Source organism: Pieris napi, chromosome 9 (assembly GCF_905475465.1).
Source record: "Pieris napi chromosome 9, ilPieNapi1.2, whole genome shotgun sequence".
Lineage (NCBI taxonomy): Eukaryota > Metazoa > Arthropoda > Insecta > Lepidoptera > Pieridae > Pieris > Pieris napi.
In genome coordinates this window covers 3,067,117-3,085,989 of record NC_062242.1, presented here as the reverse complement: position 1 = coordinate 3,085,989, position 18,873 = coordinate 3,067,117, and the positions used below count along the sequence as shown (strand labels likewise).

Below are 18,873 nucleotides of genomic sequence, written 5' to 3'. Positions count from 1 at the left end.
TTCAACTCAATTGTCTTCCTCTTTTTTGTCTTTTTTTCCGGTGATGCTAATACAGGTGTTTAACTTGATTGATTCTATATGCTTTATTTTATTAAGCTACTACGAGTAGCTGACCCGGAAAACGTTTGTTTTGCAATGTATATTATTTCTAGGAAACATTTTTCTAGTTCAATAAAAATAACTATTCCAGCCGATTCTCAGACCAATATGCATATAAAATTTGATAAAAATCGGTCAAGCCGTTTCGGAGGAGTATGGTAACTAACATGACACGAATTTTATATATAAGATATAAAGAGACTATTAACTAAAACAAATATTTTGACATTCTTACAGAATAACTGTCACATCTTTTCTGTCAGAAACGATATATATTGTAATAGTTTACCAAATTACATCGACTGACAAACCACGGGTCATATTCATAACAGTGGTTGCAATGCGATGCGTTCGTAATATTGCGATAATCCAAAAAAAAATTAATCTTGTAATTACAAGTTATTCCACGCGCGTACTTTTTTAATAATTCATTGTATCATTTAAATATAAGACAATGTACAACGGTGGCATGGAGCTGCTGTCATTCATCAAATAAGTCATTAATGTGAAGGTGATCACGCGACTGTGGCACGCGACGCTACGCACTGTTTACAATTTCATTATTTTTATTATCTGCTATCTTTTGCATTAGCTTTGCGTGATTGAACGACGATTATCTTTCTGTGTTCTCGAATACGGCAATTTTACCACGTTTAATGTTTTAAAATAGTTAAATTCAAATAATATAACTATATATTCTATATATAATATATATATATATAAGTTATTATATAATAACTTACATTTATATAATTCAAATAATACAATATATATAAGTTATTATTAATAAAACATAACCGTGGCAGATCGAGACTTCCATAACAGTCGGGATTTATGGGTGGCCAATTAAATATCTCTAGTCTTGAGTAGCTTCTATAAAAAGTATTGTTTTACTTCTCTTGTACGAGGTCAGATTTAGTTGGAAAACTTTGTATTGAAATTTTCATTAAAGACGTGCAAAGTTTTACACAATTTTTGATAACTGTAAATAATAAATTAGTAAATTCCTTTTACTAATTTATTATATATGATAATGAAATAATCTAATTTATGAATTGTGTATCTATATATATATAGGATACGTTCCTTAATATTGCGTACTAAAGAATGGCGTGAAATATAACGTGTAAGCACTCTCGAAAGCGGATAATTATCGGAACGTGTTTGCCGTGTCATAGAGCTCATGAGTCGGCGAAACTCGGAATTGACCGAAACTACCAGTCATTGGTAGAAATCTATAGCGTAAGAGCCACTTTGTGCACAGCTGGCCGTGCCCAGTTCACTGCAATGTAGATTACTGTAAATTTTTCACTTTACTAATCCCAATTATCTCGTATAATATTAGATACGAAATATTAGGTAAAAATTGCAATTTAAAGAATAATATATCATATTTTATTTTTTAGATATAAGGATAGTATTTTTTTAATCTTAGTAGTCTGTGTTTAGTGAGGCTTTGCCGTGGCTTTAGCGTCCGACACTCATCCTTGAGATCGTAGGTTTGATCCCCGGCTGTGCACCAATAGACTTACTAGAACGCATTTATCATTCGCTCGAATTGCGAAGGAAGACTTCGTAAGAAAATTGTCTTAGACCCAAAAAGTCGACGGCGTGTATCTGATCACGTACTTGCCTATTAGATTGACCAATGATCATCAAACAGATACAGAAATTTGAGGCCTAGACCTAAAATCACTTTCATTACGAGCTTTATTATATGTATCACTAGCTCTTAGCCTATTGTCGAAGCTGTCGAGGGTACTAGAGCAGCCGTAGCAACTCAAAGTAACGATAAATTGGACATGATTGTACACGGCAGATATCTAGTGCGAATTGAACAGTGCTTGTTTATTTTATACAACGTTGTACCCTGGACTTTGTCTTTGTAATAAGGAAGGTCCTTTTTAAAATGATTCCTTGTATACATGACTTTTGTTGGGAATCGAACTTGACATTAGGGCGTGTGTTATTGGTGTTTCCGAAGCTACCAAGGCAAGTAATATTTTCACTAATATTTTTTGGTTAGTTAATTATTGTTAAAATATAATTTTAAAAATATGGTACAAATATTAACCTATGTTCTCAATATACAGAAAAGCATATCAATAAACAAAGTGTAGATAATTTTATAATATAGTTCCAAAATTGTAATTATAATAATAAATCTAAAACCAACGAGCTATCAACAAAAACCATCTAACATCCGAAATAGCCGGCTACAACGTGTTATGAAGCGTGGTTGCGAATCACTAAGTTTACCTATTAACGCCCCTTTCCCCCTCACATGATATAACAATATAGGGTATGCTTATTAAGTTACTTAAATATGAACAAAGGATACCACAAAAGTTTGTGTGTTTTTAACTGCAATTTCCCAAATATTGACATCGTGTATTGTGATATAATTGTATCGATATATGACATGAAACTGTTAGCTTTTAAAATAGATAAGAATTAAAGAAATTTTTATTTTATTAAGCACAAATATTGTTACGAATTTTCTCTTCTACACCTACAGTTGGGAAGTAAAATATGAATGTATTTCACACCTTTTCACCGTAACTATTCCGTATAGAATACCGTATATTTGTGTACTATACCACCCGCTTCACCCTCGCACAGTCGACTACGGAAGTCGTAGATCTTGACTCTGTGGAAATTTATTGCCCATTTTGGTTAAAGGGCTCGGATTTATAATTATTTTATTTCTGTGCCAGCCGCGACCCGCGCCTACCTGCGTTAGACAATGTAACCATTCAATAAGATTATTCCTTTTTTAAATTTTATAAGAGTTCTATTGTCACTAAGTTGTTTTTACCAGTTTTAAGGAAGCTTTTGGAGTTTTTGTTCTTTATGTAAAGGCGGCCACTGACGATACGTCCATTTAGTAGACTTCCTTTTGGATGCACTCCAAATGGAAATTTATCGAGATACGGTACCATTCACAATACTTCCATTTGGATGCATGGCGTCACTTCGAACTTTGCAATCGTTCGGAACGGAAATAAATAATACTATGGATAACAATACTTTACTGGTGACAGCAGTTGTGTGTATTTTATTAAAAAGACAAAAAAAACCTAAGAGAAGGTGGATGAAGGATTGGTTGAAACAAAGAAATACTTTTATTTATTTATTAATATAAATATATTTATTTAAAAATAGAAATCCTTTATATTTTTCTATTACTTCCAACACAAAGTCACGCGCGGACAAAGACATAATAAAAAAAAAATTATAACGCTTGACAAATACACAGCACATGCACCACCATCGACATCAAAACATAAACTGAAACAAAAACCTCAAAAAAAATGGACGCCGTTTCGCCCATTCACGGACAATTCGGACTGCTTCCATATGGCGAGGCGCACGTTTCTGCCATTGACGGACGGCCACGGATGACGTCCATTTGGCCTGGACGCATGGATTTCATTCCTTTTGGAAATCCAGAGCTGGCTGACGTCCATCCAAATGGAATACTTTTTTACCATTCATGGGACGATTTTGGACGACGACTGCTCCATTCGGATTAGTGGACGTATCGTCAGTGGCCGCTTTCAGACTTTTAAGTTTTAAAAATTTTGAAATTTTAAAAATTTTTGGAATTTGCTTGTATTTGTATGTTATGAAAATGTTTTTTTGATTTAAACGTTTGCTTTCAAGGCGATAATTTCTGAATAAGAGGGTAAAAATAATCAATCTCTCGGTAAGATTCGGTAAGAAAGTTTTTTTTTTTATTGAGAAAAAGCTTGCCAACGCTCGGCACACAACATTGGTAAAAACAAACACAAAATACAATTTTTAATGTGACAAGCACTTAAAGGCAAACATGACATATATATAGAGATCATAACCTATAATTAAACAAAACAAACATTACAAAAAAAAACAATTACTAATCAAAGAAAAAATTCAAATTACAAAAACTAAACAAAAATCCATTTTATAGTGTGAGGGGAGCAACTATGTATATCCAGACCTAGCTCGTTTATAAGAATGCTTAATCTGGACATCGGTGAGCTTTGACCAAAACGCGCAAAATTTATGAATAAATAGATTTCCAACTTAAAGTAGTAAAAAAAGCAGTGAAAAAATACCATTTTCGGGTAAAAATACATCGTGACGGCTTCATTACACTAATGAGGGTGCCCTTCGCCCCGGTTTCAGCTAAATTTCGACTGAAATCCAATATGTCACAGTGGATCGGACTTGACTCTAATTGAACTCGGCGTCGGAAATACTGTACGTGTAGTCTACTGTAATTTGTATAGTATTGTATGTAAATTGTTGGAGTAATTGCGACTCTTGTTACATTTATATTTTTTAAATTATTACACAAAGTTAATTCGAAATTTGAAATTGTATAAAAGTAGTTCTATAAACCCGTTTCTATATTTAAAAGTACGAGTCGTGGATTTTTCAAACGCTTTTGAGAGTTGATTCCGAATAGTAGTAATTACGGGTTAACGATATTTATTTCGAGGGTGTATTGATTTTTTACGATGGATTTTTGTGATAGAGCCTTATTTCGTGAAAGAGCAAAGTAATTAAAAGTGTATTTAAAAACATAAATCGTGTAAAAGCTTTACAAATACAAATGTCACGACAATTAAATCTTATAGAAAAAAAAACCTATCACTACTACTACTAAATAAGGTAAATTGTAAAATATGTCAAAATATCTAACATTCGACGCTCGATAACAGAATAAATGCTACTAGATTTTTTTGGAAACGTTATCTTCTCTAATTCTACTGTACGTGTGTATGTCACTGAACTCCTCTTAAACGGCTAGACCGATTTGAATAATTTTTTTTGTATGTGTTTGGGTGACGCCCTAGATGGTTGAGATTTACAATTTTTTAGAAAAATAGGACTGCTTTTAAGTTTGAAAAAAAAATTAAAAGTTTCAATATCTTTAACATACACACGGACATAGTTGCATAAAATCTAATTACACTTTACTGATATTTATCGCTAACTATACACTAGAGATCTTGGACTAAAGGTTAATTACGGAAGTGATTTATTTCACTGACTTAGCTAATCTCACCCTACAAAACAGCGGTAAAACTGTGCGATAAGGAGAGAAAATGGCGAATGCATTAAGTTACAAACGCTAAGTGTTTTCCCTCCTTATCACTGTTGTGAACAAAGCTATTAATATTATAATTAACATCAGTTACATTTAACCTAAGCGTAACATATACTAATATACATTAACGCTTTTATTCATAAAACTTCATTTCATTTTGAATCTTTCCTTAAGGAACTTTAAAGATGAGAATATGTTTTAACTATTGGGCAAGGGCTACTTGAAGATTCATTTCATTTCAAATTCAATATAAAGTAATTTGAAATACAGGTAATACAATTCCGACTACACTAGGAGCGTGGGATATGTTTGAGAAATTTTTTGTTGTTCATGTTAAAAAAAAAAAATCAGTCAACTTTTATAGGTCTCAGATTTTTGTATTTTATGATTATTTATCAATCTAATAAGCAACTAGGTGATCGGCCTCCTGTGCCTGACACACGCCGCCGACTTTTTGTGTCTAAGGCAAGCCGGTTTCCTCACGATGTTTTCCTTTACCGTTCGAGCCAATGTTAAATGCGCACATGGAGAGAAAGTCCATTGGTGCACAGCCGGTGATCAGAGTCGGGATGAGAGTCGCACGCTGAAGCCACTAGGCCAACACTCCTCTATTACCTTTATAGTATTTATACTCAAATAAATGTAAGTCCATAAATTCTTATAACGTATTCAAAGATCGTAAAATTTAAAAGAAATAGTGCTAAGTTACTAGTTTACGAGGTGCGTAAATCGAACGCTGTCGTAAATTTTCGGGTTGCCATCACGTCCCGACGTTTGGACGTAAAAAGGTTTTGTGGCGTGAACTGAAATTGATTTAATTTTTATGTTTATATCCGTAACTTCACTTGCGTAACTTAATTGTGCATTCAGACATATGTCAGACATATGTGTATCTTAGTCTACCGTATATTTAATGAATTAGTTTCGTACAACTTGCCCATCGCAATTAAAGAACATACTTTCTACTATTTGCATATTTAACATTATAGTCTTTGAACACTTTGAAAATATTTGAAAATAATTTATTCGTACATTTCATATTCTTATAAAAGTTGTCAGTGACGCGCTACTACCGTTTTAATTATGTCGCAACCGGTATAGGTATAGGGGGGGTGATGTAGAAGAAAATTTCGCCAATAAATCCAGGTATATTACACCCCCGGGCATTAATGAGGGTATCGCCATTCCACAGCGAATTAATAGCTACCTGCTTCGAGGTAATGACGCATCGAGGGCCTTGTGAATGTATAGGCCGCTTAATGAATGACGTTTTTTTAATTATGAATAGGTAATATTAGGCCCTGATTTATGGGTTTTTAAAAACTACAGAATGACACACAGTCTATGGTATATTGGCGACGTAGTCAAATTCTAAAGGAGATTTTAAATGAGAAGTATTATTATTTGTCTATGCCTTTAATTAAAAAATAATTAAAATTTAACTAAAACTGCGCTAAATTTTTATTTTATTCACATGTTTAAAACCCGTTTCACATTGTATACCATATCAATATAGACAATAGACATAGTCACAATACGTGAAGCAAAAATATGAGGCCTGTAAGGAAATACAACAACTAACCATAAACAAAACATTAATAAAATTTTAACGACAATAAATTCGTAGACATTCGTAGCACGGGCTACGTGTAGTGCTACGCAATGAACACTTCTATATTTTGAAAACATTTTTGATAACGACCTACTTCAACTAATTCCCACTTAAAGCTACAGAATAAACAAATTGAACTACCCTTGGAATTGTTTTCTTTTCAACATTCGTTAGTAAGTTTTTAATGTGAAAAGTTTTTTACGGCTTCGGAAGCAAAAATATAAAGCTCGGTGCCGGACTACATTGTATTGTGTTTGCTTTTTTTGTATGGCTTTTGCTGACTATGCGTGTTTCTTTATTTACTATGTATACATTCGTATGTACTGTGAGTATAAGGGTTTTTGTTAGTCTTTCACAACTTCTGTGCCATAGGTATATTAAATATTTTTATTATATTATATAAAGTACACGTTGTCATCTCCCAATATATATTTGATATATCATTTTCATTGATACTTTTTCTTGTGACACGCTAATCGGTGGTTGTTTTAGGGCTCTAAGATATGTGGATATTATTCTTCATCGTTGGATAAATTGAAAAAAAATCAAACGCACTATCTCAGGGATATCTCAGGGAACTTATCACGTTCTTGTTGTGATGGCAAAACATGGCCTTTTCGTGATGGTAGATAGAACAGAATATTCAACAAAATCACTAGCATGTGCTAGTATACAATTTAATGGTTGCGTCGAGTTTTGATATGAACAAATTACCTGTGCGTGAGAATTGTGATTAGTGGTGGCAGAATTAAAGGGTTAGGCGTTACTTTTCACCGTGCATTAAAAGTTTATTATTAAAAAAATAATTATCCTATGCGGGGTTAATTCTATGGACCAAGTCAAAGTTGCAAGAAATATATTGGGGTAGGATTTTTAACGTTAAAAATAGCCAGGTTAAGCCTGCAAGAACTTTGAGGTTGTACAGCATACCAACACTTTATATATTATATCAATTTTGGATAATGAAATTTCGTCTGTAAAAATAATGAGAGATAGCTATTGTTTTTCGCGTAAGTTAAAATTCGAGTTTAAAGAACAATATAAACACCTGTTTTTTTAAGCAGATGGATAGTTTTTTATGAGAAGCTCCGTGTGAAGAAATGTCTTGTCGTATATTTATTCTATTCTTATTTCCATAAACGCAATTAGCCTTATGTATAAAGATCGTGTCAATATTTGAAATAAATGTGACAAAGTATTTTAAGTAATGTATGTTTAGGGTTAAATTTAAAATACTTATCTACGATATCGGAGTTCCATATTTAAAAACCGTTATAGTACATTGGTTTTTTAATAATACTATTTTCTTTGTTCGGTATGACTGGTTGAAGCACTAATCACTATATATTTGATCTGTTTCTCCACTATATTTTTTATCATTACATTAAAATGTAGATTTTAACATGGTTTTTATTTGTATTTAAAAAGAAATTGCAAAGTATATATTGTATATATTCTATATTCAAATCTAAATACTCCAATTGTTTTATGAATCGTTTCTAAATTGCATTTTTATTGCTTCATTGATTCGCTTCTCAAATCAACGTGGAACGCATTTCTATGCAGATTGGAAAACTTTTCGAGCAGCCAATTAAACAATAACCGATGGACTTGTCTCGGGCTTGTTTAAAATTCATCAAACCTAAAATTTGCATGTCTACTTCGTTATACCACAGTTTACTTACACAGTAGTGAAACTGATAAAGCAGCAACTGTGTTACAGTCAAATGATATTACAGTATAAGATTTTACAGTATAGTACAAAGCGCTATAATATTTCATATATTGACCTATATAAGCCATTCTGTATATGGTTACAACGCAAAAAAATATTCATTTGTTTTACAAAAATAGCAACAATGAACATTCGCTGATACTTTTTTTTATTGAACAGATAAAACCTCTCTAAGTACTGTGTGTACGTACAAATTTCAACGTTACAAAACTATATAACGATAACATTTCGTATTAATCTATGCAGATAATTCGCGTACGTTTGATATAAAGAATATCATTGTACTTATATATATGTAAAAAAACTTGTATGTTTCATCATTATGTACTAGATGGCGCTATCAGCCATCGTGGTTGGAAAAAGCAGTTTGAAGTTTGACAGAAGTGAAAGTCATCGTTATTGAATTCAGTATTGTTTAATTGTTAGGTTGTAAAAAGGAATTTCAATAATTTAAATAATAGACTTTTAATGTCGTTTCTTTATTTTCAGAGCAACACAATTGTTTATTTAAATTCCATCAATTCCATATAAAATAAGATATATAATCTTGTATATATGGAAACCAAACTTCAGTTAGATTCAAAATAGAAAATCGGAAATAACAATTTACGTTTGCTGTCGGAGACGTGTCGGGGCGGAACATCTTGGGACCTATCTTGTGATACCTAACTAGAAACTTATCTCAGGACTTATTCGAACATTCAGAACTCAATTGAAAGTCAATAGCGATAAAGAGTTAGATCTATTCTCGAAAGGCAATTCTTATTTCATTCCTATATAATCCTGTATTTATTTAATCTATAGAAACGTATTTTGGATAGAAAAAAAATGCAGTCTGTCCTTACTGAAATACAGCTGAAGAGACTGTCCAATATATGGCTACGAAGGAACAAAACCAAACAAATTATAATTATAGCCATCTTACCTCTTATCTTACGTAACTTCAAAGAAATAATGATTATTAATGGGAAAGGAGGCAAACGTTTGGGCGGGGAATTAAAATCACATTCGCAACACCAGGAGGTTTGCAAGTGTGTTGACGGCCTTTAAGGTAGTGGTACGTTCTTATCTTGAAGGCCACTAAGTCGTAACGGTTCGTTAATACCTGGAATAGCAACTGCTTCCATGAAGAGGCTTATTTCAAAGACATCTTCCTAAAATGTAGAGTTTATTTACATAAATAAGTAATACTTAATTATACTATTTATATTTGCTAATAATATATGCTTTACACAATACCTCCGACAATAACATGGTCGGGGAATTAGCCAAAAAAAATGTATATAAAAACAGAATAATGTATAATCTCTATCAAAAAATTTCTTAAAGCGTTACGAAATATACGTTTCATATATTTTCGTTGTAACAATTTTCAGTATAGTAACGTTGTGGAGCGATAGCAATCTCAATAAAACGCGGCTGAGCCATCCAGATTTATAGCCTCTTGACTCAGGTATGTCTTTGCTTCGACGACTATGCCTACGCGTAGTGTCAGTTGTGAAACTCAATGGCCCGTGAAATTTTTCTTGAACTAAATGTAAACCTTATAGCGATATCACTAGTATTTAGAAGAATAACAAGTTTAATGTGTCATCATACGTGATAATAGCTCCCTTTATTCATGAACGTAGTATCAGTTACATAATATAGATATTCATTGTCATAATAACAAGAGTTTGTGACATGTCAGACAATAGGCAAGTAAATCAATGTTGACTCGGTACACATTTGAGATACAATTCCCAATCTGATAGTTCTATAGACTGTTCTTATAGACTTAAATAATTTATTCCGTCTAAATTATTTATTTGCTGTAAATTGAACGGCGTGAAATGAGGTGACAACATCTGGGACTGTTCATCATCATTTATTTGATAATATGTTCTTACATCGGCATAGTAGAACCTTCGTATTTTTCGTACTTTTTTAAAGCAAAAGTTGCCGAGACATATTTCTCAAATTTGATGTTGCATCCGTATATTGAGTTAGCAGTCGTCCCCTGACGTCGCCTGCATATCTATATTTATGCACTTGAAAGACGGTACGGTATTAGGAATTTTTATTTTGCCTATGTTTTAGTAGTATGTACTTCATAGTTAGAGAGAATGAGAGAATATTCAGAGAAAATAAGACTTTAATAATATCTCAGTGAAGTTGCTAACAAATTAAGATTACATTTATACTTATGATCAATTTATATGTATCCAAATATGTGGAAACAGCTACCCACTAAAGTATTTCCGAACCAATTCGACTTAGAATCCTTCAAGAAAAGAGTATACCTATTCTTAAAAGGCCGGCAATGCACTCGCGAGCCCTCTGGCTGAGAGTGTTCAAAAGCGGCGGTGTCACTTAACATAAGATGAGCCTCCTGCCCGTTAGCCCCCAGTTCTAAAAAAAAACTAAAAATAACTGTTTTATGAAAAATAAATCAACGCTGGAAACCCTATAGTCGATTTTAAGTCACTGCCCCATTTATTACTATTTACCGTATAAGATATTAACTATGATACCACCAATCACTTTATGAAAAATATCTTTGTTATCATCCAGTCGGGTAAAAATTATTAACTTGATTGATCATAACATAAAATATAACTTTATTCAGCGCTGTGAAAGCACTTTAATAGAACGCTCTAATTTATAATCTTCGCGATTGCGTCAGCAATTTTGTTTACTGCCGCGAAAAATACAGCATTTTTATATCCCACTTCCATCTTATAAAGTACTTTGTGTTATACGTTTTTAACAACCTTATTATGCTTCGTAGAATTAATATATATATAGCTTAAATAATAAGGAAGTTATGAGTTTAACAATCTCTTCCTACTTTGTCCCAAACAGTATTATTTTTTAATTTATATAATACTAGCGGACCGGCCAAGCGTTGCTGTGGCTAAGGTTTTTGTTAAATTACCTAGTAGTAAACTATTCAAGGGAAACGATAGGAGAACACCAGTCATGGGGACCACCATGCTTTATTGGTGGTTATGCCATTAAATTGTAGCTTATGTGAAACGTTGGTACTTTCAACACAGCGCTATCTGTTAAAATTGTGACTATTAATTAATAAACAAATATTTTGCAATAAAATAATATTGCGGCTATAAATTGAGATGTAAGCTATCCTATCTTTTAAGTTATATCAAGCTGCACACGGTGTGCAAATTTGATTGATATCGGTTCGGTAGTTTAGGAGTCCATAGCGGACAAACAACGTGGCATGTTATTTATATATATTAAGATTAAGTAGTTAACTCTTTTAATATATAATAGTTAACGTATTTTTTTATAAATAATATAAACAAATCCAATTTTGTATTTAAAAAATTTAATGAGTTAAAATGTATTTTGCTTTATGAAGGGTATATGATAAATTTTAACATATTACATTCGGTTTTCCGTGTAAGACACGACTGCCTGACTCCCTATGATTTCGACTTAATAACTTTTACCTTTTACCGTACTACGTATTTTATTTACCAAATTAAACAATTCCCATGGCAATAAAAACCAAATTATATAACACTTGTATTTTACCATGTCTTACTTATGGATGTCAAACTTGATCTACGACGCGCAAAAGCAATCAGAAGCTAGTAGTTTGTCAACGCAGCATGGAAAGGAGCATGCTTAATATAGGACTAAGTAAATTTGATTTTTCTTTGAAGGCGAACCTTTCAAAAATGAGTTTCCCAATGCAAAGAGAAAACTGCATGCGGTGTGTAGTGTAAAATAGACACTAGGACGCGTGGTGGTGAGAGGTGGCAGATTTATGAGAGGGATATTTCATCGGATGGCCCGCGGTGATGTGACCACCCCACCAGCCTCCCCTAGTAAGCTCCCTTTGGAAGGTCGAAGGCCCCCTACGGCCGCGTTATACTGAAAAACTCGTGTTACTTTTATTTACAATATACGGTGAAATTGATGTGTTTTGACTAATGGTTAAATCAATATTTTTTAATACGAATGATTTACTCTATATTGTATGTTTTTTGTATCAAAGATCAGGTAATGAAATATTGACTTAAAATTAAATTTATATCGCATAAATATCTCGATATTATAAACATACAAATATAATTTAAATAGCTGCTTAATTATTTTATGTATAATAAAGTATTTACGTGCTCTGGGTTTTATTACTACGGCAGTAGACAATTATTTTGTTGCTGAGTCATTTCAAAATGTTATTTCCTAATTTACTCAATAAGATCGTTCGTTTATATTTCGCTCCAATCGGTAGCATAAAGAATCTTATATAGCTTTCTTTATTAATAAACTAACACAAAAATATTTTTATAATTCAAACCAGTAGTCCATTTATTCGATTTAAAATCAATTTAATTCACATAAGACCCATAAAGTCCGCTTTTCATCTGGCACTATTTTGGTAAAGTAAACAAAACGTAAAATATGGAAAAGCCCTTACGATGCACAAACAAGCCCGATGGACGCTTAAAAAATGTATTTATACAGTGCTCATATTTCGCTCAGTTTATTTTTCACAGCCGAATATCATGTGGGATTTATATTTGTAATATGTTTAACTATGGGCGCGGTCTTGTGCAATTGTATGTGTGGTTTGTAATTACTTTATATAATTTCTATAAGGGCGTGGAATTAATCTTAATATATATAAATTACGTGTCACGTTGTTTGTCCGCTATGGACTCCTAAACTACTGAACCGATTACAATCAAATTTGCACACCGTGTGCGGTTTGATCTAACTTAAAAGATAGGATAGCTTACATCTCAATTTATACCCGCAATATTATTTTATTGCAAAATATTTGTTTATTATTTGATAGTCACAATTCTAACAGATGGCGCTGTGTTGAAAGTACCAACGTTTCTGGTGTTCTCCTACCGTTTCCCTTGAATAGTTTACTACTATGTAATATAACAAAAACCTAAGCCACAGCAACGCTTGGCCCAGTCTACTAGTTATACTATAATGTTAAGACAGTGAACATTCTTACTACATTCTAGTCTCGTAATAGAACTTAGTAAACTATAAAAACATATATTTTTGGTAATATAAACCCCAGAACACTTTGAATTTATTTGTTATTTAAAGGCTACGCTCGTCACTTTTATTTTAGTTTTGAGTAAGTTTTATCAGTACAGAAACTTATTATATGTCTTCAAACTAGCACAACCTAATATACATAAATTACACGAAATAATAAATTTATTTGTAGGCGATAAACTTTATTTTACTGCTGTTCATATAAAAAATGACCTCTATACTAAAATGATAAATAACAAATTATTACTAGCAAAATCTATGAAGTTAATATATTTGTAGTTTGGCACTTCTTGCGCTAACCATATTTTATAGTTTTTCCATAATTCCCTTTGCAATGAATTGGAAGTTTTAAAAACGACACAAACAGAGACTGTTTTAATTCAACTGAATTGGACCTTGGTTGAATATAAGTGCAAGCGATGCACGGTTGATGTTGCACAGTTCACAGTCGATAGCACTGATTACTGAACTCATTCCGCACTGATGGACTACGAAACTTGCCGGATGCTGGAAAAGATTCCACTTCCAACCGTTTAATATTTCATTAATTATCTGTGAACTTATCTTTATGTACAGTTAAGTTAATGGAGATGGAATAAAAAATATTTATATATTTCATGTAAAGAGCGTACCAAGTCTTAAAAGACCGACAACGCACGTGCAAGCCTTCTGGCGATGTGAGTGTCCATCGGCGGTATCAATTAATATCAGGTGAGCGTCCTGCTAGCCCGGTCATTTTAGACATAAAAATAGTGATCAAATAAAGAAAATTCCGACAAAGCCAAATTTTCGTAGAGACCTTAGGTTTACCACAAGGAATAAAGTGTCAAAAGTCCCCATCAGTCCCATGTGAGCTTAGCGACTTATTCGGGGTCAAAGGTCAAAATTTTAGGTTTTTTGGATTTTTCTCGAAAACGGTAAGTTTTATCGAAAAGTACCTCAGAGCACAGTTGTAGATCTTAAAATTCTCTATAAAAATGATCCCCATGATTTTTTCTCTAAGACTCACTATTTCCCAGATATTGCGCTTGTAAGAATCATATTCCACATATGCCACGTATAAACATATTTAGGTACTCAAGCAAGCAAAAATGCCTACTCGTGTCTCTTTTATGTATACATTATTAGTATAACCTGGGAAGGCGCAGCAACGGACAGAAATATATTCTTCTAAAAGTTTATCAGCTTATCCAAAATGCCAAAACTTTATTTTATTTTTACATGCGATGACCGGATGCGATACTACGTCTGCAATGTTTAGAAGGGGCAAAAATTCAGTATTAAAATTATTTGAAAAAAATGATTTGATTGACTGCGCAAAAGTATTTACAGAAATTAATTCTTCACCTCAAATACTAATTACTAAAGGAATTCGGTTTCTTCTTGCGGTTTATGGAGCTCCAAAAAAAATTGATTGCATAGATACGTACAGATATTTAACATTTGTAAAAAATACACGAAACAAAAAGCAAGTACAGCTATCTTGTCTTCCTCCAACATCGGCATCTGCTAGTCAACATTTGTTTCGAGTATACTATCAAGTTCAGACATGGCAAGGCAATGAACTGAACCCTGAAGACTGGGGTTGGAAATTGATAAATAATACTTTGGAACCGATTCGAACTTTACTGCCCCCTGCTCCAGAAAAACTTCTTAACACTATTTTTTGCAATTGCAAGAAAGGTTGTAGTGCCAAATGTGGCTGTAAAAAAGTAGGCTTGCAGTGTTCTCCAGCGTGTACCAATTGCCAAGGTGTCTCTTGCTCAAATGTTCAATTAAATACAAGAGAGGAATATTCATGTGATTTTGATGAAGAGACAACTGATTCATCTTCATTTGAACAATTTCTAAGCGCTTATCAACAGGAAAGAGAAGAAGAAGAACAAGAAGAAATTGAAGAAAACATGATTGTTGAAGTTGAATAATGAAGAGTATGAGTCAGATTAAAGTAATAAAAAAAAGTTTGAACGACAGTTAAACTCAATAACCCATATCAATAATCTTCATTCTATTAAATAATTATTGTTCCTGAAAATATCGTCAGAAAGGTTCGTGAAATAGGCCTACCGGGGATACCACGTTAAAAAAAACGCGCCGAGTACACTACCTCACAGGTGGTGAGGAAATGTGTGCATATTATGTAGAACGTGATTCTTACAAGCGTAATATCTGGGAAATAGTGGGTCTTAGAGAAAAAATCATAGGGACCATTTTTATAGAGAATTTTAAGATCTACTGTGCTCTGAGGTACTTTTCGATAAAACTTACCGTTTTCGAGAAAAATCCAAAAAACCTAAAATTTTGACCTTGGACCCCGAATAAGTCGCTAAGCTCACATGGGACTGATGGGGACTTTTGACACTTTATTCCTTGTGGTAAACCTAAGGTCTCTACGAAAATTTGGCTTTGTCGGAATTTTCTTTATTTCAATTGTCTAAAATGACCGGGCTATGCCCGTTTGCCTCCTGTTACAAACACATTTCGGTAAATAAGTGTTTCGCCTAGAATTGAAACCGTTAAGCATAAACGTAATGAATTTAACATTTTACGTTCTTATCCTGGACCAGACCAAATTTCTGTGTTAGTTTCATTCATAATTAGAGTTCAACTAACTTTTTTACAGTTTTTGTTTTGTCGGGAATTGAATTATACACTACATATAAGCCACAACGGTGGTTCATCGTCAAAACAACTCCTTTGATTTGCCATTAATTGAAACCGCCACATGCATAACCAAATAATATATACATTATATCTATAGTAGTGTAGATGCTATTGGTGTTACAACATTTTAGGTTTGGGATCAGATTTCTGTATTGACTTGACTTTTTGTGTCTAAGACATGCCGGTTTCCTCTCTATATTTTCCTTCAGCGTACGAGTGTTAAATGCGCACATAGACAGTAAATCCATTTGTGCACAGCCGGGGATCGAACAGACGACCCCAGGCATGAGAGTCGCATGTTAAAACACTGCTTGATGCTGCCAGATGTTACATCCACCTCTAAAATTCAATATATGAAATCCATACCCGCAATTCAAAGTGAGATAAATCGATCTAATACAACGTAATGAATTTAAAAGCCAGTCTGCGATCGCTCAATATAATATTCAACCGCGTAACTGAATAACCTCGGTGTAATCTAGTTTTTCCACATTTGCATAGTTCCATTTGCATAATACTCTCGAATATATTATTGTTACATACGTACCAAGCGTTACTGTCTCCCTATAATGCATTTATCCTTAAAATATATAATTTAGTTGTAACTAAAGTACTTATGTCTCTTTTCATTTCAGTCTAAACACAATTTAACTGAAAGAGACGAGAGAGGACTTTCGTTTAAAGAGTCTAATTAGATTTGAGTTTTTATGAAGTTGAATTGAATTTCAGTGTTCGACAGTTGCGGTGCTTGCTTTGACAGTTATAAATAGTTTTAATTGTATATGCACGGGTAAATAAATATTAAATGAATAATCATTTATAGATTTGGTTTTTATACATAAAAATGTAGATAGTGTATGTTATATTATATTGTCTACGCAAGTACTTATTTATACCCTAATTCCAAACCGTCTCAATGACTCAAGTATCTCGTTGACAACGAGATTATATTCAAGACATTTCATATATATGACAAGTATATTTATGACAAGACTCGCTAAGAGAATTATTTAAAGAAATCAGTATTTTAACAGTTGCCTCCCAATATACGTATGAAAGTATTATGTACATTTATAAAAACATTAATACATTTATAAAGCGCAGTGACTGTCACAATTTAAACACAAGAAGTAGTAATAGACTTGATTTTCCAGCTTTCAGACTTCATAAAACTGCTCACACATTTATGGGGAAATGTATACAGATATATAACAAAATTTCAGATCATGTAGTCCGCTACATAAGTTTAAACTTTACATCAAGGAAACCCTAAAAAAAAGGGATAACAATGTATGGGCACTAATGCCGCTATAAGATAGTGAGATGGCGTAAATTTTTTTATTTTTTTTTTTAAATTGATCTGCATAAGTGTACAAATTGTACCAAGATGAAGAAATGACTTTTGTAAAGTAAGTGTATATTTCTCAAACTGAATTTTAATAATTCCAGAGTCTCGAAGAGCGAGAAAAGAGGCATTCAAGTCACAAAGAGCAATTATCGCGGGAACAGCGGTATCTCAGACGGCGGTTAGCACAGCTGCGCACGAGTCGAGACGTCACCCGGTCGATATCTGAAAGCTCGATGGCGCACACGACGCGCGCAGATTCCTTCTCCTCTTTAGAGTCCTCTTCTGGTGTCTCCACCGCGGAGAGATCGCCTTCATCTGTTTCTGAAAGTGGTAAGTGTCTTTAATTTGTAGTTACGTTCATTTTGTAGTTGGACTTACCGCGAAGCCTTGTCGTCGAGACAAACACAAAGATTTTCATTAGTTATAATAATAAAGAATTTATTCTCGTCACAAAAAATATCACTATACAGGTAAGAACGTAGAGAATGGATGAAAATGGGCGTGCTTACTGCTTAATGCAGTTTCTTCCAGACAACGCAGACGTTAATAAATTAAACGGAAACATAAAATACACAATTAAAACTTCACCAAATAACTGTGTAAGACACAAGTCTGAGATGTTTAGTCATCCAAAGTTTAAGTTTGAAGTTCTATTATTTAATTTCGTCCGTTAAACCTTTTGGCTACAGATTTCTAATTACACCGGCTACATCGAAACTCCATAAAACGAATCCCTCGTTCTCGCTGCAATTCCGAAATCCAATAATTAACAAGAACTGCAAGGCTAATAATACCTAGAGTCAAAACAAAGGATTAAAGCCGATCAGTCAGGTGCTGTTGACAGGACATCCGCACAATAGCCGGCTCTGACAGTAATGTAATTCTGAGCTTCAACCATTGTTGGGGAGATGCGAACATTACGATATGAGCAATATATATTGATTTAGCTCCAACTGTAAATAAGGCGTTTGAGGGTTTTGAGAGACTTTACGTACACAATAATATTTAGCTCACATATAACGAATAATTGCTATTTAATTTATACATAGGTATTTGACTTTTTATTCATTTGAATTATAATTTAATTTGTAAATTTATTACGATTCCAAATAAGCATAAGTAGATTTAGGCAGAAAAAAAATTCGACAAAATTAATAGCCCTTAAGACGTACGTAAATGAGGAAGTGCTCTACGCCGTAGCTGCTACGTAGCTACAATTTTCGTAGATTGATTATTACAATATTCCCACTATATTTAATTTTTATATATACAAAAGAAGTTTT

The 18,873-nt window shown here is 33.1% G+C and overlaps 1 protein-coding gene across 2 annotated transcripts in view; it reads left to right on the top strand.

Moving 5' to 3' along the window:
- Positions 1 to 18,873, top strand: part of LOC125052637 (max dimerization protein 1-like) — a 256,765-nt gene that overhangs the window by 218,164 nt on the left and 19,728 nt on the right. For both annotated transcript variants that reach the window (XM_047653586.1, XM_047653585.1), the window contains exon 5: positions 17,692 to 17,920. In XM_047653586.1, coding sequence (XP_047509542.1) covers positions 17,692 to 17,920 — 229 coding nt within the window. The remainder of the gene's footprint in view (positions 1 to 17,691; positions 17,921 to 18,873) is intronic.